The 20,764-nt window shown below is 46.0% G+C and overlaps 2 protein-coding genes across 5 annotated transcripts in view; both read right to left on the reverse strand.

The window, feature by feature from the left end:
* Positions 1-1,956, reverse strand: part of kirrel1b (kirre like nephrin family adhesion molecule 1b) — a 73,945-nt gene extending 71,989 nt beyond the window's left edge. For both annotated transcript variants that reach the window (XM_035171119.2, XM_035171118.2), the window contains exon 1: positions 1,531-1,956. In XM_035171119.2, coding sequence (XP_035027010.2) covers positions 1,531-1,576 — 46 coding nt within the window. In that variant the 5' untranslated portion in view covers positions 1,577-1,956. The remainder of the gene's footprint in view (positions 1-1,530) is intronic.
* A 2,088-nt stretch (positions 1,957-4,044) lies between these two features.
* cadm3 (cell adhesion molecule 3) overlaps positions 4,045-20,764 on the reverse strand; it is an 84,139-nt gene continuing 67,419 nt past the window's right edge. The window contains exons 7-12 of one of the 3 annotated variants that reach the window (XM_035171248.2): positions 20,435-20,525; positions 13,884-14,056; positions 13,008-13,496; positions 12,499-12,519; positions 9,916-10,041; positions 4,045-8,323 (exon numbers count right to left, since the gene is read on the reverse strand). In XM_035171248.2, the coding sequence (XP_035027139.2) occupies positions 8,205-8,323; positions 9,916-10,041; positions 12,499-12,519; positions 13,008-13,496; positions 13,884-14,056; positions 20,435-20,525 (1,019 nt within the window). In that variant the 3' untranslated portion in view covers positions 4,045-8,204. The remainder of the gene's footprint in view (positions 8,324-9,915; positions 10,042-12,498; positions 12,520-13,007; positions 13,497-13,883; positions 14,057-20,434; positions 20,526-20,764) is intronic. The other 2 variants (XM_047342007.1, XM_047342008.1) reach the window with 2 other exon arrangements.

Consider the following 20,764-nt stretch of genomic DNA (forward strand, 5'->3'; position numbering starts at 1 on the left):
TCCTCGTTCTTGTTTAAGACGATCATGATATTAGATTCTGTTTTATTCCACTCAGGTGGTCAGCTCTGCTCCAGCCTGCGAGCTCCTCTCACTGTCTGTCTATGCAGATAACCGTCTGTGGCTCATCACACCAGCGGCCTGCGGCACCAAGAGACCCAGGTGCTGAGACAGGTACACACACACACACACACACACACCTACACACACACACACACACACACACACACATGCGCACGCTCTTGGATGAACTGCTCACATCAGGCCACCTCAATTAATCACCTCTGTCTTTGGAGCTGTGATTGCCCTCAAACAGAAACACACACTCCCTCACACTGGTAGTCGTGTGTGTGTGTGTGTGTGTGTGTGTGTGTGTGTGTGTGTGGCTAGAGAGAGAGAGAGAGAGAGGGAGGGAGGGAGAGGGCAATCTATCAAGGTGATCGATAAACAGGGACATTAATATTAGTAATGGGGTTTCTCCTCCAGTCCAGTGAATATGTCTCCGTCTTTACGGTAAAATATGAATTTTTCTTGGCACCTGCACGTTTGCAGCCAGGCCGCGTGCACGGGCACGAGCATGTCCAGACTCTACCTGCATGCTAAGAGGAAGAGGGCGCACTGGTCTGTCTCTAACACACACACACACACACACATTGACTTTCCCTCTCATGAGACTCTGGCCTTTTCTCTCCCTGCATACACACACACACACACACACACACACACACACACACACACTGAGATTGATGGAATGCGCGTGAGTGTGTGTGTGTTGGAAATTGATCCAGTGTGACTCATGTTAAAGCCCGGTGACCAGACTGTGCACTGGATCCTCGCCTCATCTATCATCCCCGGCTGGCAGGTTATGCGCAATGTGTGTGCGTGCGCGCGCGTGTGTGTGAGTGAGCGAGAGAGAGAGAGAGAGAGAGAAAGTGTGTGTGCGTGTGTTTGTGCGCGTATACGTGCATATTGTGTTGACCCACTGCGTGTGCATGCATGTGTCAACCACATTTATCTATTCGTGCGTTTCAAAGGTCACGTCAAAGCGATGTCGCGTGCAGATGCTCCACGTCTGTCCCATTCACGTTTAATTGAAGAAAAATGAACGCAACACGTCTGGACCGTGCGTGTGCGTGCGTGCGTGTGTGTGTGTGTATAAGTGTGTGTGCGTGCGTGTGTCTACTCTGAATCTCATTTTCCCCCAGCGGAGCAGAGACCCTGAACACCCCACGACTCTAACTCTTCAGCGCCACTGAGCTGTAATGATGATGTCCAGGGCAGCACAAATAACACAACACACACGCGCACATACACACACTGTGCCAGACACAGACGCACAATAGCAGAGGCACTGGACTCAGCCTCGGAGCGCGCACAGCCTCCCGCACACACACACACACACGCACACACACAGCAGAGGAAACAACAAGGACAAAGAGGATGGACAGAGGAGAAATGAAAAAGAAAAGTTTGCAGAATCTCTCCCCCCTGCTCGTGTCACTTCCTGCTGCGCGGGGTTCGAACATCTCTCACCTCGGCTCAGGGTGATCGCCAAAGTTAGGATCCACAGGGTTGGCATGGTTCAGCCGAGCGCGGTCAGATTCCTCCCGTCGGCTCCGCGTCCCCGAGCAGACACCATCAATTCCTCCGGAGCGGCTGCGTTCAGCTGGAATCCTCCCGGAGTCATGAGAGTGAGAGGAGACACATTCTGAGGAAAACAAATCCAGCGCTCCTTCACCCTCCTCTTCCTCGGTTTTCTCTCCCACCCCCCCTCCGTGCGTAAAATAAACCTGTCTCCACTTTTATTTGCCTTCTCTCTTTCTCTCTTTCTCTCTTTATTTCTCTCTCTCTCTCTCTCTCTGTCCTTCTCAGTTTCTGCGTCCCCCTTTCCTGTGTGCCTCCTGGATTCCCATTAAAACAGGACTGAATACCCCTCTCTCTCTTTCTCTCTCTCTCTCTCTCTCTTACAATCAGTGGCACACACACCCCCTCCTCTCTCCCTCTCTCCCTCTCTCCTCCTCCCCTGCTCCAAATCTCCGCTTTGGACTCCACAGAGGAAGAGGAGGGCGCTCCAGTGGCCGCAGAGGGAACTGCGACCTGAACCTGAAAACTTCAATCAATCAAAGGCCTTTAAATGACTGAATGCAACTTTGACACACAACATTCTACAGCAGGTTATGTATTTATGTTTTTAGATATTGATAAAAGGACAAATCAGTCATCTCTGACCAAGTTGGAGGTGTATACACTATAGACTGGTTGCACAAAATAAGTTTATCCAAATCAAGATATATAGTTTAGTGTTTATGTTTTTAAAGTTGATTGTACTTGATTGAAACGTGTTGAAACATTCACACGGGGTCAGACTTTATTCTTCCAGTGTCGGCCCATGAAGATCTTTAGAAGAAAAATCTGCGGTTTGTATGTTTTATCCCAAAACAAGTGCTTACTTTATCCGTGTATACAAATATTAATGAAGTAATATTTCATAGACCCAGGCAGATGTTTTCTTTGATTCTTATGAGTGATGGGTCGTACGCACATTACATTTTCCCTCCAAGTATTTCTGACTCCGTCCTTGCTCTTACAGTGTGTGTGTGTTTTCCACATGTCTTTATGCAGCACTCACAGTTTTCCAGTAGTTGAATCAGAATGTGGTAACAATGGAGGGATTGTTTCCTCATGTTAGTCAGTCCAAGCACAGAAGTTTGTGGCCGCGTGGATTTACATGATTCAAACTTAAAGTTTAGTCATGAATATTCAAAAGAAATAACTTCAGTATCAGAGAACAGGGAAACTAGGAAAAGGAAAACGACCTGGATCTGCTGGTTTTTATACATGTGGCTCAATGAATCTTTGTCTGTGATTGGCCACAGTATAATGAATCGTCCTATCTTTGATCAGCTATGACTTACCACTCTTACCCTGCACAGTTTAAAGTATGGGGACCCAAACTTTCCAAATATTCTAAGGGACAAAAGCCAAAAGAGAAGACAGGTCCATGACTCCACTGTCTGTAGATCGAGCAACGTGGGCTATCATGTTGTAGAATATACATTTCAGTCAAATGTAATTGAGTTTGTGAAAACCTAAAATGAAACAGGCCTTACACACTTATTATTGGCAACAGTATAAATGCATTTTGATCAAATTTAACATGATCAAACTGAGCGTCATGTTTTCCATGATACTTCTTGAACATTGATGTTTAGGAAGGAGCTCAGTCTGCTTCTCTCCGACAGCTGGAGAGAGTTAGGAACATCCAGCTGTGTGAGCACTGGGACTACTTACTGGGTAATTAACTAGTAGCATGTGTACAGTGTGAGGCTGATTGTTAACATCCAACCCAGCATCAACATGTGGAAACAATATCCCCCCCCCTCGAACCACAGAGCGAGAGGGGCGGAAGCAACAAGAAGAAGATAAGAAGGAAAGAAAGAAAGAAAGAAAGAAAGAAAGAAAGAAAGAAAGAAAGGAAGGAAGGAAGAAAGAAAGAAAGAAAGAAAGAAAGAAAGGAAGGAAGGAAGATCATGAGACCACGAGGCCTTTATACTGTTTATGAGAGAAAGAAACAGTTTTACAGTATAATCTATTTCAGCAATAATAAGAAAAGCATGTCTGCAAATAGGAAACTAAATTTAGTATAATTCAGGTTTTCATTTTTTTTTATTATAAACATTTGACCTTTTTAAGCAAAGGAGATTTGAGTTATTGTGTTGCACTGCCCCCTGTTGGACATGTTCAGTAAGTGCACAGTGTGAAAAGGGGATGAGGAGAGGCTTTTTATAACCTGTTGATTATTTACACTACACACAGTGATCATTGGATTCATATTTAGGTGATATAATTAATACCAAGTACTAATTATAATGTATAATTTCATTAATTTCAGATTAGTACTTCAAATACTAGGACTTTAGAGCTTTTATTTACTTTTAGAAGTATCACATTTTCCCCTAAAGCTGTGAATTTACCTGCAAAGTAACAGCAACAAGAAAAGCATCTGACTCTAAACGTCTCTGAACAGGAAGAAGCGACAACGACAGGTGAAATTAACCCAAATGCATGTTTATTGAAGTCAACAACTGAACTGGTATTTTTGAACAGAAAAACCAAATCAAAACAAATACTTCATGAACACAAACGGCCAACAGAGGCAAACCCACCACAGCATGCGGCTGGCTCTCACCTCGGTGACATCTTCGGCGATAGTAGAAAGGAACGTACGTGACAGCACTACTCTCATGTGATATGGACATTTATTCAAAAGGAAGACTTGTCATCCAAAAATAATAATGATGCTAAAGACAAAGACGTAATTTTAGTCGTTGAAATAATAACATTTTTCGTGAACGCAACACGCGTACAGAGTGTTTTCGGAGTCTGTTTGGATCAATTAATACACATCTCACACTCATACACAAACACACGTACACACACATATGTACAAATACACCAGAGTCACAGACGCCATGCCTGCTGTGCATATTCCGATATGTGTGTGGATGTGCATGTACCCTAAGTGTGTGTGCATGGGTGCGTTTGTAAGAGTATCCAGTAAAGGCAACACTATATACACGAAAATTATTTTAAAAAATGGTTGTTGAAACAATAAAATACGCAAAAAACTAAAGTTCTAACCTTCAAGTTTTGGACAAACTAATAAAAATATGATTATCGGTTGAACTGAAATCAATAAATTTAAGATTATGCACACCTTTTACAAAAACGGAATTTAAAAATCAATTTGTTCGTATAGCATAAAACGAATAGGGATGAGAGGCAGCTAGTGTGCGACTGCCCGTAGAGGAGTTGGTGAGAGTTGAGTGGCGGGACAGGACAGGACAGGACAGGACAGGACAGGACAGCTCGGGACAAGACAAGCTGCTGTTTGCTGGCATCTGGTGACAGTTTGTCATCACTGCACTGATGCACGGGATTTATGAGTCTGATAGAGTTCCTCTGTACCTCTGTGTTGTTTGAATGGAGCAGTGGTGGCAAAAGAAGAAGAACACGGCCCTTCGCGAGTTGCCTCTGTTTTAATGAGGAGGTACAGATGGTTGAACCGGGGCACGGCCTAATGTTTGCAGATCAGAGAACGGCGGCGAGGTCAGCCGGGCCGACCGCCGCCCTCGCCTCAGGAGAGAAGCTCGTCGCCGCTGCTCATCCCCGACACTATCTACATTTCCAACCGTTTCTCATGCAAGCTACATGCTAGCACATTAACTAAGACGAAGGACAGGACGATAAATTACAGGCAAATACAGGTCCATTAGTTTTAAAAAGACACTACACTTTTTAGGTATGAGGCAGATTTTCCTTTCTCCATTCACAGAGCAGAATTGGACTGGGATTAAATACAAAACCAAAGGTATCTCTTGGAAGTGGACAGCGAGCTCTGTGAGACGAGGCCCGTCCTCTGGTCTGCACACACCAGGCTGAAGAGTGACGCGGCGTAAACGCGGGATCAACAGTGTTATGAGCTCCAGAAAATGTTCACCTCGGTTTGTCGAAACCGCGTCCGACGGAATTCAAACACTGTTGAAGCCAAGTTTACGAGAACGCCACAGGAGGAGAGAAAGTAAGACAACAGCTGACCCTGCTTCGGGTCACATTACCCTTTGTATTTTAGCTAGCTTATAGACGCACCAGCTGGGCTTTAAATGCAGCCAGCGTGGTGGCGGTTAACGATAATGCGGGGGGGAAAGGTACGAAAAGCACAATCCCTGAACATTCCCAAAAAAGGTGTACAAAAACTATCACAGACATAACTGTCTAACGGGTCGACGGACAACAGCAAATGGATTCCTCTCCGTAGCAACACTCCCAGGAGGTGCTGAGGAGAGCCATCAGCGAACGCCGGGCGAATCTAGAGACGCTACTTCTACTGTACGTCTACATGGACTCCTGAACGAGAGAGAAACCAGCGAGGAGAATCGGACATCGAGCAGAGATGGATGGTCGTTGGGGGGGGTGGGGGGAGCGATGAGGAAAGGGGAGAGCGGGTGAAGGTGGATCAGGACACAGACCAGATGATTAATTAAAGAATGGAAAGAAATGGACGAGCGGGGCGGAGGGGGGGACGTTTAAGTTCCTGAATGACTTTCTTCTTAGTGCAGCCCAGACTCCAGCTCGGCACCGCGCCCGTCGAGCCAAACCTTGGCACGTGAGCAGTCCGGAGCCCAGAGCCTCTTAGTTAGATTGCAATCAATTTCCACGCCCGGGCCAATCGGAGCTTGCCAGGACCGAGGCCAACTCCCAACCTTAATAAAACACTCGTCATTTGTGGGAAACCTTGTGCTAAGCTGGCGAATGATTCCTGCACACACACGCAGGAAAAGAGAAAGAAGGAACAATAAGAGAAAAGGTTTTTTTTGTGTTGCCAGGAAGTTTGTCATAATGCATGTAGGCAATCTTGTTTGGCCCTGTAGTGGAAAGCAAGCGAGCATTTTCACCTCCCGCGAGCAGCGACTGTGCCAGCGTCTTAGAGGAAGTCATGAAGTCACTACTCAATGGATTTAGCGCCGGGTGCTCGTGCCAAGACAAGCAGTCTGCTGTGGGGGGGAGGAAAGGTGGAGGCGGGAGGTGCGGGGCCGAGTGGAGCCGTCCACGAGCACCAGCACCGGGCAGTGACGCTCCAGGAAAGCTCCATCGAACAGGTTGCCCCCCCCTCTGAAAATGTTTTTCGATCGAGGTTTTGCTACAGTTTAGTTTTTTCGGGAGGACAAAATGGCGGCAGTGGACGCGGGACACGGGGGGAGAGAGAGAGGTCAACAAACAAACAGCATAAAAAAAAAAACCTAAACCTCAAAATCGAAACCACACGTTGTAAATGATATTCATGGACTCCTGGGCCGACAGACTGACAGACACTGTAAACTGTTAACACTGACAGCAACACACCGAGACGCCGACGAGAGGAAGTCTCTCACGAGTCCTGAAAACCAAAAACGGGAAAGAAAAGAACGCAGAGAAAAAACAAGGAAACATTCCTCATACAAATATTTGCAGTTAAGGTTAGTTTTCATCGCAACGTCATCATGGTTATTTTTTTCAGAATCTTATTCCCCCAGATACAGATATTTTTGTCTCGTACGTAATAAAAACAGGCAGGCGTTTATTTTTTTTTAAGAGTATATATACGTCACTGTAATGCAGTAACAGACTGAATCAGATACAGGAGAGAGGGAGATGTAGAGAGAGAGAGGAGAGACGGAGGGTAGAGAAGGACAGAGAGTGTATTTACAGCACACCAAACATTTTCTGTCAAGTAAAAAGAATGCTATATAATTCTATATATATATTTATATATATTTATATATGTATACTGGAGCCCCTTGGCTTTGTAGCGCAAGGTGGGAATGCTAGTTTTGCATGATTGTTGCATGTTGCTGCGTTAAGGGTGGGTGGGGGATCTTCGGCACAGAAAGAGGTTTGATGGAGTAAAAAGATGAAACTGCGAGAGAGGGGAGGGGTGTGGGGGGATTGTGTCTGTCAGTGGTGATTTACGTGGATTTCTCTGCCACTCGGATGTTGACGGAGGGATTCTGCCTCGTCGGTTGGACAAAAGAAAAAAGATGTGAAGGACTGAGCTGGTTTGGATGTCGAGGGGACACGTTGGCGTCGTGGTGAGAAGTGAAGTATCAGGACGGGTTAGTGGGGGCGGGGAATGGTGCCGGAATGTGAGTTACAATTCTGCCTTTTCGAGTTAGAAATAGGATGCGATGCTTGTGTAAAAATGTCATAATTCAGACGTGTTAGTAGGAAGCTCGCGTTCCATATTCTGAGCATCTACGAGCGTTCGAGTCTGTGGGAAGAGGTGTTTCCCAAAACCGACTCGCGTATTTTCTGTGTGTGTGTGTGTGTGTGTGTGTGTGTGTGTGTGTGTGTGTGTGTGTGTGTGTCTGTGTGTGTGAGTGTGTAACCTCAGTTTGTCCGTATGTTCAAGTGCAAAATCTCACTTCCCTGTATCAATGCAAAGAGGGTAGTACCAAGTCGAAGCTCAACTCATCGCTTTATGCTGCCCACAGTTCTTCCCCTCCCTTCCCCTCCCGTCATCCCTCCGACCGAGTGAAGAACTGAAGCGTCGAGAAAACAAAATGGAGGTTTTTCTCCCCCCTTCACTCCTCCCCATCCCCACTACCACACGTCCTCCAACTTTTCCATCTCCTCCTGCCGCTCCTTTTCTCCACTGCTCCCTCCTCTGTCTAGATGAAGTACTCCTTCTTGTCCTCTGCTCCAGAGGTGCCTCCCTCTGCGTTGATGATGGCCGTGTCGGCGTCAGGGGCGTCGTCCGAGCCCTTGGCTTCGTGGGTCAGATACGTCCCTGTGGAAGGAGAGAGAGTGAGAGAGTGAGAGAGGGAGGGAGGGAGATGATGGGTTTGCTGAGTCAGCAGAAGTCAAACTCTGGCCCTGACAGAAGACAGAGTCCCGGTGGTTATGTCTAAATCATTGTTTTTAATGGTTTAAGTTTTCTTTAGTTTGGGTGCACAGTAGGAGACAAACTCCTGAAAACACATAATTCAAAGGTCAAAGGGTCAGACTCTACATAACCATTGACTACATCCCAGAAGCGTTTTTCTGCAGCTCTCAGCGACACAAGTTACTTGTTTTTATCAACCGGAAGAATTGAATAACTTTGATTAATGCATGTTGTACATAACTGATAAAGCAAATGTTGGTACCAGTTCAGTGTCTGAGCAAAAACTCTCTCGCTGCATCGACCAGGAAGAGGTGAAAGTCATCAATCGGGCGTCTGTGACTTTGACCAGTCAAGAAATGACCAAGGAAGAAATTTACATCCGATGCCAGAGGCCATCTTTGAACAGAGACGGGGTTTACGACCTATCCCCCAAAGTATGACAAATATGATCGCCTGTTATTACGTGCCCGCCCCGACTCGGACAACCATCCATTTGATGGTGAAGACCCTGAGATGTCATTGAAAGAAGCCGAAAGATAGAAAGTGTAATTCAGGGTTAGACTATTTTCTCAAACTACTTTTAAAGGGTCATTGAATCAAGGATATACTTATTTGTTATAGAATATGAGTGCACGTTATATTTATCTGTTGCTTTGTGCTAAATAAATCTCAATTCATTCTTATTGTTGTTGTCCTCTGCTGGCCCACAGCCTGAAACACATGCAGGCATCAGACAGCGTCACACTATCATTTCACACGCACGCCTCCGAACAGGTGCCTGAACCAACCAGAGGGAGTCGCTAGTACATCGACATGATCCCTAACAGACCTGGCAACATGTTAACACCGGGCGCCAGGCGATCGTGTTCAATATTCTGACCCAGCTGGAGGCACCGGAGCCGGGGAGTGAATCTGGCAAACTTTGGTGTTGGTGGCGGTGGGTAATGGGCTATCAACTGCGCCACCTGGGGGCCAAAACCTGTCGATATTACCATTTAAATTTCCCCTGCTGGACTGGAGACATTTGAATGTGCTTTGTTCCTGTTTATATTCCAAAAGCGATTTTTTTGAGAAGTGAGTGAGAGAGAGCGCAGAGCACAGGAGCTGATGTGAGTACGAAGGCAATTAAGTCTCTTCCACATCACTTTGAATCCCATATTTGATCATTTAATTGAAAATACGCAGCAGAGACGTTGCTCGTGTCAGGAAATCTAATCTCGCAGGAAGTTGTGTGACCCAAAATGTGTTAAAAGGCAATGAATAAACATCCTCTTCATTCACTTTCTTCTTCTGCTTTGAGGGTAAAACAAGTGAGGCTTGTGCTTTGAATATATATTTAGGCATTTGCATTTCTTTGTATACATATGTATGTTTTTTAAGTGTAGGATCCTGTCTTGGTTCATATTTGTATCCATATTTATGCAAGTGTATCTCCATGTATTGTCAAGCATGCACGTGCACGTGTCCGTGTGCGGGTGTGTCTGTGAGCAGGTGACCTTTGTGTCTGATGAGGTATCTGCCGAGGACGATGAGGAGGCAGAGCAGAATGAAGACGATAACAGCCACCACCCCTCCGATCACAGCGTGGTCCACCCCCGAAGAGGTCAACATGGCTGTGGGGTCTTGAGAAGGAGAGGAGGAGAGGAGAGGAGGAGAGGAGAGGAGGAGAGGAGAGGGTTGAAGGTGAAAGGTGTGGTTAAGAAAAGGACGTGGAAGTCATGCAAGAGAGATGGACAGAATGGATGAGGAAAAAACAGAGAAAACAGTGAGAGAAAAGGAGGAGGAGACATTGAGAAATAGGCAGAAAGAGGGAAAAAGACTCAAAGAGATTGAGGGAAAAGGGGGTGGTGGAGGAAATTTGGCGGAAACAGGAGACGGATGATGAAAGGCAGCAGAAAGAGAGAAAGAGAGAGAGAGAGAGAGAGTGAGAGAGAATAATGGGGAGAGTGAGGAGAAAGCAGAAGAAGAGAAGAAAACAAAGAACAGGGAAGCAGAGAACTCTTGTCAGTACATTATACCCAGGCACAGATGCAAAGCTTCAGAACACAGAGACAAGGATATGAGAAAAAACCAGGCGAAAGAAAAGAGGCCACCGTGTCACCCTCCGCACATTAAAAATGATCCGTGACTCACATGCAGCACGATGCGCAACTTCGACCCGCCCAGTCCCAGAGACTCGTGGGGACAAACACTGATGATGTTGGATGAAATCCTTATGGCTAATTCAGGCCAGGGTCATTTCCATTTTTTCCACTTTCACTGAAGTATTATTATGCTCTTCTGTGGATTAAGAGACTCGTAGTTTGAGGTGGGATCACCGACCGGGGGCAACAGGCAGCTGCACCTATGCCCCCAGACCTCCAGGAGTCCCTAGACCTCCAGGAGCCCCCGAAGCACCAGATTCAATCTTTAGAATAATCTGATTAAACACAAATTATCTGCTAGTTAAACCAGACATGGGTTAAACGAGCAGAAAATGTTTAACCCATGTTAAAAATGTGAAAATGTGCTTTGCGTTGATTATCAATATATTAGTAACTCTTACTAATTACTTATTTACTAAAAGTACCAGGAATTGTATTAATAATATCCTTTAGAAATATACTTGTTTTAATTATCTGTATGATTAAGTATTATTTCAATTCCAAAATATATAAATGTTCTTTTACTTGGAGAAACTTGTAAAACAAACTCTTTTTGGAGATTCAGGATTTTCACCCACCAACCGATATTAGATCATTTCCCCCGATCTGCCTCGTTTCAGACCCTCCGGCTTCTCGCCCCTTGGAGAATAACATTTTCTACATCGTTTATTTCGCCTGACTTTTCCTAACGGATCAAACGTTGGGTGTCAATTTAAAATCACAGAGAAAGGCACAACTCAAAAGCAGCACTTCTTATAGTGAAAGGCATCAAAAGGGAGCTGAACAAAGAGGCTGATTTGCACTTGGTGAATGTTGGAGGGGGTCAAACCGATGAAGAGGACGAGGATTCAACCAGTCAGAGGAAGAAAACTTGGCTTGTACACCCAGTCAGAGCACAGGAGTGAGAGATCAGAGGCACAGCAAACAGCCATGAACAAACAGATATGCAGACGAAACTGAAACTGAGGAGGGAAGGAAGGGAAACACAACCAACCGAGACACCAACAGGTGGAAATGACCGACGGTGGAGGAACAAGTCACATTTCAGCCAGTTAGAGAAGTGAAGGAGCACGACAACAACCAACCAGAGGCCAGCCACATACAGAGAACAGGGAGAAGAGGGTGGGTGGGGGGGTGAGAGGGTGGTGGAGGTGTGGAGCGGAGTCAGAATGACACATACACACACACACACACACACACGCACACACACACACACACGCACACACACACACTCGCTCTGGCTGGCCGGTGTGGAGGTGAGAGGGGCATGCTGACGAGGCGAGACTGAGAATGAGCCCATAAATCCTGCTGTCAGCATCAAAGAAAAGCAGACAAGACCCGAGAACACCTCGAAGCCTGGCCCCTCCCTCCCCGGTGCTAACACACACACACACACACACACACACACACACACACACACACACACACACACACACACACACACACACACACACACACACACACACACAAACACACACACAAAACATGCAGTGGAAGTGAAACACTGTGTAAATGACTTGTACCACTTAAGGGTCATGCTAGTGTGTGCATGTCTTTGTGAGATGGATGTGAGAGCGTGGTGCGAATACTGTGAATGTGTCACATGTGAGGGAGTGTGTGTGTGTGTGTGTGTGTGTGTGTGTGTGTGTGTGTGTGTGTGTGTGTGTGTGTGTGTGTTGAGCTCATCTGGGCATGTATGGGCAACAACAAAGAATTACGTGGGCAGGAATATGAAATATTCATCCCTCTGCTCTGAAGTTCAAAGGGTCCCCAGACTATAAAATATTTTTTCATCCAGAGTAAGAGACAGAGATAAAACAGACAGAAGTACAGACAGTCAGACCTACAGACGGACGGACAGACAGACAGGCAGGTGGAAGGAAAGTTAGAACGACAGAAAGTCAGAACCACAGGTGACTGGTGGAAACGTTATACCTGGGATGTTGTCTGCAGCATCTTCTCAAGTGGATGAGTAGATGGATTGGTAGATGTTTAGATGTTTGGATGGATGAATGGATGGAAGAATGGATGGATGGATGGATGGATGGAAGAGTGTGTGTTGGGGGGTTTGGACGGTTAGGTATCATTAACAGGAGGGAGAGGGAAACAAGAAAGAAAAACATCAAACAGTTGTGACACATTTTTCCACTTTTTCCTTCATCATGTGTCCCAACAATTTTTGTGAGTCAGTCTTTGTGGCTTCGTGTGTGTGTGTGTGTGTGTGTGTGTGTGTGTGTGTGTGTGTGTGTGTGTGTGTGTGTGTGTGTGTGTGTGTGTGTGTGTGTTAAACAAACGCTGCACATTCACAGTTTGTGTATTGAGGGACAGAAAGAAGCAGAAGAACTAACGTGACCGGTGTTTGTTTTTCTGCTCCATTACTAAGCTCCTCATAAACTCTCTTGTTTGCAAGTGTGTGTCCAAGTGTGTAACTCAGATGGTTTTACCTGTGAAAGTGTAAACTCCATTCAGCTGGACGGAAACTGGGAGAGTAGGGGAGGAGGAGGCGGAGGAGGAGGAGGAGGAGGAGGGAGTGGCAGTGGATGGAGCGATGCTTGCAGAGGAGAGAGGAGGGGTGGCCGGGGAGGATGAAGGGGAGAATGGCAAGTCGGGAAAGAGGGCGTTTGAGAGAGCGGTGGTGGAGGAATCGGAGATGGTGGTCAACACGTCAGCCTCCGAGGGGGTGGGAGTAGGAGTAGGAGAGGGGGAGGGGGAGGAGGAGGAGGCGGAAGTGGATTCAGAGCTGGAGGCAGATAAGACTTCAGTGGGGGAGGCGGTAGGAGGGGAAGACGAGGATATCGGAGGAGAAGACGTAGATATCGGAGGGGAAGACGTAGATATCGGAGGGGAAGACGTAGATATCGGAGGGGAAGACGTAGATATCGGAGAGTCAGTGGAGGGGGAGGTAGTGTCCGGGTTGTCTGGGTCCGAGAGATCTTTGGAGGAGGAGCGAGCAAAGCAAAGCGCAAAAAAAGTAGGCATGGATCGAACGAAACGGGACACAAGAACGTTACCAAGGGGAGAGAAGCGCACGGACGAGCGAAAGCGGTTGGATGGTGAGCGGTGGCGGTTGTGGTGGCGCGGAAGGATGAGAAAAAACAAAAACAAAAGAAAAACAGGAGGAAAGAAACAAAAGTAAATCAGAAGAGAAGAAACGATGGAAGAAGTACAAGCATAGCCACAAGAAGAAATAAAAAATAAAAACGTGATGAAGAAACGTAGAAAGAAGACAATCCCAACCCTGTCACATTAAATCCATCCCTCTCTTCTTCATGTCCTTCCCACCACACATTCCCTTCCCTCCTTTCACTCTTTCTCGTTACCTTGCACCAGGAGTGTGTACTCCCCCTGGCTGTTGCCGATGCCGTTGTCCGCTTGGCAGAGGTAGACGCCATTATCTGATTTGTTGAGCATCTCGAATTGTAGAAGAGCACCGTCGGCTTTGGCCAGCGAGGGGAGCTCACCATCCTTCTTCTCCCAGATGAAGGTGGCCGGCCTGAGAGAGGAGGGAGACAGAGAGCGCTGAGTTGAACTGTACATGCTCTGCACATTTTGCATAAAAAAGTCAAAAGAGAGGTGAAGTGATGAGAGGAGAAGGAAGCTGTGACGGGAGCTGCAGGAGAAAGAAAAGAGATGAAGTCATCAAGAGGGGAGTAGAGGGAGAAAGGGAAAAGGATGCTGGGGGGAACGAGGGAGGAAAAGATAAAAGCAGGGGAGTTTAGAGATGGAATGAGCAATGTAGAGGGTTGCAGCAGACAGTTAAAGTACAAAAAAAAGGGGAATGATGAGGAAAATGATGGAAAGAAGGATTGAGTTGGGAGGAGTGCCGCAGCTCTGGGAAGAAAAGAGCTTAAAAGAGATGGAGGGAGAAGAAGAAGATCAGCATTTCAAATCAGCCTGCGTCAAAAAAATCCATTCTGCATAACAGATTGTGTATGAGAGCGATAGCGAGACGTGCCTTGATAAAAGAATCAATTATGTAAATGCACAAGTCCTTAAGCACTGTACAGTAATTACAATGATGGGGAGTCTGAATCGAGGACAAACCTGAATGTGTTGGACTGATTAATCTCTTTTTAAAATCTGGAAGAATAAAAACTAGGCAATGTGTGACCCCTCAACCGAAGCCAGTAGAGCGTCTGTCCAGCCGCTGAACCCAAAACTCTTTGAGACGGATATTTTTAAAGTGTAATCGGGTGATTCCGAGAGCCAAAACCTACAAGAACTCTAAGTTATGGCTGCAGGGCAAAATCCTCAAACTGAGTGAAAGCTAATCGTCTGCTCCCTTGACACCTGCTGCTGAGCAAACACTGGGGCGACCGTGGACTCTCCGTGAAGCTCCACGTTTTCTGTTCTTCATTTGAAGAACAGAAAACCTAACTGTGCCTAAAAAGAGCAGCTCTGGTGTGAGACAAAATAAAAAGGGTTAAAAATAAATATGTAAAGAAGCATTTCCCGGTCATGTTTGTCTACATCCTCTCGTTTACCTGCGATAAAACGCATCCGGCGCCAAATGCAGGTTCATGTGCAATTAACTGATCAATTACCTTCACGTTCACAGGCCATAACTTGTGTAGTGTTATTAAAGGTAATGCGCAGAAGTCAATCGCTGTTATACGGCGGGTAGTTTAAGTGCAGACCATGCTGATGATTCCCATCATGCTTGCTCCTCGTGGTTTATTCCTGCACGCTTAGGTGGAAACTTTTCAATTAGCGCGCACGCATCGGTAAACACCGCACAAAAGTCATGATACGCTTCAAGACATTCTTTATTGCAATTATGGGAACGCTGGTGCAATATATTCCTCCTTCCTCGCAGCTGTAATCATTAGCATGAGGAAGAATGAGCTTTTGGGTGTTTGCGCTAAATTATTAATATAAAATGTGTTAAATTATGCTAGTATCTAAATCTGAGTAATTCAACACTTAGTAACACATCCAACACGTACTGTCATCGGACCAGTATTCTTACGGTTGAGGGATGAATCTGCCGTTTTTATTTTGTTGTTCTTATTTTCACCAAATCCCTGAAAACGCCCCCATTTCTTTCTGGTTCCCCTTCCCAGTCTGTTGCACTCAGTCCCATTGGTTTCTTAAGTAAATAAATAAAATAAAAAATGAAAGGAGACATATTTCTGCTCATATTCACGCGAGTAATTTAAATGAGTCTTAACACTTGAAGCTCCAATGTTGAGAAAACACATCACTTTCCTCGAACTGTCCATTGCTGAAGCTCCTCTCTTCAGCCTCTGGTTTGAGCGCCTGTCTCTTTAAGGCCCCTCCCGATAAGTTTGCTTTGATTGGCCAGCTGACCCACTCTGTTGTGATTGGTCAACCACAGATTTAACTTTGCAGAACTGTAACATTCAGAAAGGCTCCCAGTAGAGCTCAAGCCTCCGACAAGACCCAACAGCCCCCAGCATGAAATCACATTTTAATTATAGATGCAGATTTTTATATGGATCTGCACTGAATTGCTCACACGCATAAATATCAGTCCCCTTGTCATTGCAGATTTTTCTTTCATCTAGATCAGATCTAGATTCATTCTCTGCAGGAATTTAGCGAAAACGTCAAAATAAGCCCCGTGTCTCAATGTTCAAGAAAGTAAATAAAAATCCCCTGATCCCAATCTGCACCAAACGTTAATGTGCACATGATCCATCAAGTGGGTTTTTGCATAATCCTGCTAACTAACAGACAAACAAACTAACCCAGATGAAAACATGGCCTCCTTGATGGAGACAACAGCAAATAGAGAACACTTCTTCTTGCTGAACGCAAAAGTTAAAGAAAATCAAACCCAACTCTTCCCCCAAAGTTTAAATAAAATCCAGTTCAGTAGTTCTGTGTATTTCCCCCGAACAAACAGACAAACCAATAAAACCGTAACGTCCTTAGTGGAGGTAAAAACAAATATAAACACTAGAGTGAGAGAAATACTGATATAACATCCTGTCTCAATTAAACATCGGCTCTAATCGATATCGGAACAATGACGTCTCCTCAGTTGAATTTCCAGCACCGTGTTGGTTTTTACAGCCCGTGTCTCAGCTACATTATCTTTTGACTCTCATCAGCGTCGTTTCCAGACAGAGCAGACAGTTACCCACACGAGTGCAATGATGTGGCTCACTGATGTGTTTTTAATAGTTTTTTTTGGACAACACCGAAGCGCCGCGGCACAGAGGAATAAAGCTAATCAGGCTCTGGCTGCAGAGGCGATCCTGGTTAGCGGCTTTAATTCACTGTTGCCTTTCCGTGGGATTTCTTTGACAGTAAGAGACGTGCAGAACATATCCAGCTTTACCCTTCAACAGGTCGCAGATTATCCTAATCCCGGTGAATGTCACCTGCTGTTTTCTATCCGTGGCCGTGACCTTGCACACTTAAAGAAGCTTGCACGCAATCAGTCAAAGTTATGCAAGGGCTTCTAGTTGCAAACGTGTTAAGAGAACAGTCTTAGGGAGTTTAACTTGGTTAAGTGAGTTCAAGGGAGGAAATGTGATGCGATGGCGAGCGCTCCCCTGACGTCCTGATTGAATAATGGGAAATATAATAGAATGTGGAGCACAAACCCCTTTCTCTTCTATTGGAGAGCTCCTTCCATCAGGCGTCAAGGAAACACTTAACGCAATGTGATACCATAAGTTATTGTTCTGAACCAGACAGGATGTGACCATAAAGAGGAGAGGAGAGGAGAGGAGGAGAGGAGAGGAGAGAAGAGAGAAGAGAAGAGAAGAGAAGAGAGAAGAGAAGAGAAGAAGAGAAGAGAAAATTGAAGGACAGGAAACACAAGGAAAAGAAAGGAGACGAGATAAAAGAGGAGAGGACAGGAGACAGGAGACAAGAGAAGAAGAGAGGAGAGGAGAGGAGACGAGAGGAAAGGAAAGTAAACAAGAGGAGATAAAAAGGAAAGGAAAGTAAGCAAGAGGAGAGAAGACGACAGGAGACAAGAGGTGAGAAGAGAAAAGGAAACGTAAGGAAAAGGAAAGGTGACGAAAGAAGAGAGAAGAGGAGAAGAAAGTAAACTAGAGGAGAGAAGAGGAGAGGAAGAGGATACTGAGTTTGATTGGGGAGGGGGCAGATGAGGAGGAGGAGAGGGGGAGCTGAGTGACTGGGTGTGTCGGAGGAGAGCTGTTGTCACGGTGATTGGGTTTTGACTGACAGCTGTGGAGGGGGGTAACCTGTATCTGATGTGATTGGACAATAGCTCTTCCACAAGCGGCGGTGCACATAACTGAGCACCCCCCCCCTCCTCTCTCCCTCTCTCACACTAGCGTCCTCCTGTTCGCTCTCCCTCTATCTGTCTTAGTCATTCGCTGCTTGTCACCAAATCTTTCTGTCTCCCCTCCGCCCACGCTCCCACCCCCCCAACCCCTCTCTCCTATTGGTTGGTTTTCGTTCCCTCGCCACCTTGCCTTCCCCTCATTGTCTTTGCCGCGGTCTCGCAGTTTCTCTCTCTTCTCTTCTGTAGCCACATATTTTCATTTAGGTTGTTTGTTTTGTTTGCACACGGCCTTCTGTCACTGTGCGGTTGCTTTTATCCAAAGCTCGCTCCGTGTTCCATATGAGTTAAGCACATTTTTAGAATGGGCCGATCCCCGTGGGAGCTGAACCCTGAATCCGTGCGCCGGCAGGGGCCATTTGTAACTGCACAGATCTATTTATTACCACAGAGCCGGATCACTTCCCATACAGAACATACAGTCCTTCATTAAATGGACGCTTTCATCCACGGCGTCTAATTGTACCACAAATAAACAGTTTCTAGCATCGGAAGTCGCCCTGGGAATTGAATCAGCTCAGTGTTCATACCTCACTTCTTCTCCTGTCTATAATTTATCGACTCATTCCACGCTGCCTGTAAAAGCGTGTACATTCGATGACAGTCACCTCTCTCCCCCCCTATCTGTTCCAGCCGCCAATCAAACTAACTGGCTGGTCTTACTCCTTCGCCAGTGCTGTGACGAGCTGACATGGGCGGGGGAGGAGGAGAGAGGAGGAGGGAAAACGAGGAGGAGGGATGGGGGGATGTTTAGAAAAAGGTGCGAGGAGAGATAGAGGAGAGTTATAGGGAAGGACGTGGTGGAGGAGGAGGAGGAGGAGGATGATGGGCAGGGCGGGGAGGCGTCGTGACTAGACGGAGCGGAGCGAGCGAGCTGTGAGTGACACAGCGGCGGAGAGAGGTACACGGTGATGGAGGGAGGCAGGGAGAGGAGGAGGAAGAGGAGGAGGAGGAGGGAGTGGATCAATAGGAGCAGTTGGCTGGAGGTTCATCTATAATGCAGAAAGGCCAGGGGAAGGAGTGCACTTGTGTGGGCAGGGTTTAAGACGCATGGTTTCAGTTTGCTTGTGTGCGTGTGCACGGCGTATCAGCGAAACATGCGAGCAGGTGTTTCCCGTTAACTGCGTCTAAGTGTGCTCGTGTGCGTGTCGTGTTGTAACAAGTGACTACTCTCTCAGGAAGGTGTCAGGAATTGAACACGTTAAAGTGTGAGTGCTTACAAGTGTGTCCCTGTGTGTGAGTGTGTGTCGCTGCTGTGTTGTCTGCACATGTCGCCCGTCTGTGCATTATTTAAGGATTTCTCTCCTCTGTTTTACGATTGCGTACCTGCCAAGTATTTTGACACACATTCAGTAAATAAATGTGGGTGTGTTAAAATATGTGCGTATTTCATTAACCCTAGTGTGAAGCCTCTGGAATAATATATGTCATGAAACCTTTTAATGGTAAAAGATTTGATTACAAACCAACCGGATCTGTTTGTGAGAATCAAGGCTTCTATAAATATGTTTTATTGGAGGAAACAAAGGGCCAAGTTCTATGCAAGAGGTTTATCTATTACATCTTTTACAGCTAAATCTGCAGGTGTGCACGCAGGTTCTTTAAACTGCAGCTGCGTCATGTTCGACTGAGGCGCCCTGTCACCTGGAGCCGTCTGCCACGTTCATGTGTGTCACGTTTCAATCACTGTCGATCGGAGCCGCAGCCAATTAAAGCGTTAGTGTTTTTTTCTGCTGTGTTACACGCACTAAGGTTTATTAATAATACTGTCAAGAAATCACAGCTGGATGAAGTGAAGGTGACAGATTACATGAGAACACGAGAAGGCTTCAAACGCACACACTGTATATAAAGATGACATGACAGCTCCTTGTAAGTGAAGTCAGGCAAGCTTGATCGCCTCCTGGTGGCTGGCTGCAATACTGGCTATAAACTCTGCCTCCTCCATGTAAGTGAATGGGACATAAGAATAAGAAAATTAAAAGACACACTGCACGTTAAATTCATTTTTGGCAAAGATGTTTTCTGTGGTTTTGAGGTGTTTTTTTTATCACACTGATGTTTGTCCACGTTTCTGAAGATTTGAATTAGTTATTTGATGCTATTAGATGGGAGTGAAATGTCATGATTGACAGCTGAGACTGACAGCTCCACATCAAGCCTCACGCTGGTGTATATTTGTACTTCAACATCCTCTAACATCCCATAAATTAATCAAAAGATGTTGGACATGCAGAGAAGTGGTGATATCACAAACTGCCTGGAAATGTTGGAAAGGTGATTATTGCTTTTTTTTTTTGTAATACAACTTACGCATATGCTTTAAAGGATGCCGTTAAGAAGTAGTTAACTTTTATTTATTCCCCTTAAAATCTGTATTTTATACCATTAAACAAACCGATAATCGTGGCTCTTTAAATGAGATGTGACATTGCCTGCTGTCTCTGTGAGTGTCCTGACACCTGTGCCTGCATATGTGTGTGTGTGTGCAAGTGTGAACGCATGCTGCGAGGGTGTGCGAGCGCAGAGACAGTGTGTTTGCATGTTTGTCTACTTCTTTCACGTGTGCGTGTATGTGTGTCTTACTCTGGGTTGCTGTTGCCCACACACTTGAGATAGAACTTCTCCCCCTCTCTGGGCAAATCGCTCTCAGGCTGGATCTCTGCGTTTGGGGCATCTGTGGAAGAGAAAACACACAAACACCCAAACACACATACACACACACACAGTAACGTTACACAACATTCATGAGTTTAAACCATAGAGAGAAAGCCCCGACAGTCTCATTCATCCCCGTCTCCCTCTAGTCCCGTCTGCTTCCTGTAGGCGTCACCATCCCTCTGCCTCCCACAATGACATAACTGCTTATACAACGGCATCACGTTCCCTCGGCGACGCAGTACCGCGGCCCCCCCC

This window comes from Hippoglossus stenolepis, chromosome 11, assembly GCF_022539355.2.
Source record: "Hippoglossus stenolepis isolate QCI-W04-F060 chromosome 11, HSTE1.2, whole genome shotgun sequence".
Classification (NCBI taxonomy): Eukaryota; Metazoa; Chordata; class Actinopteri; order Pleuronectiformes; family Pleuronectidae; genus Hippoglossus; species Hippoglossus stenolepis.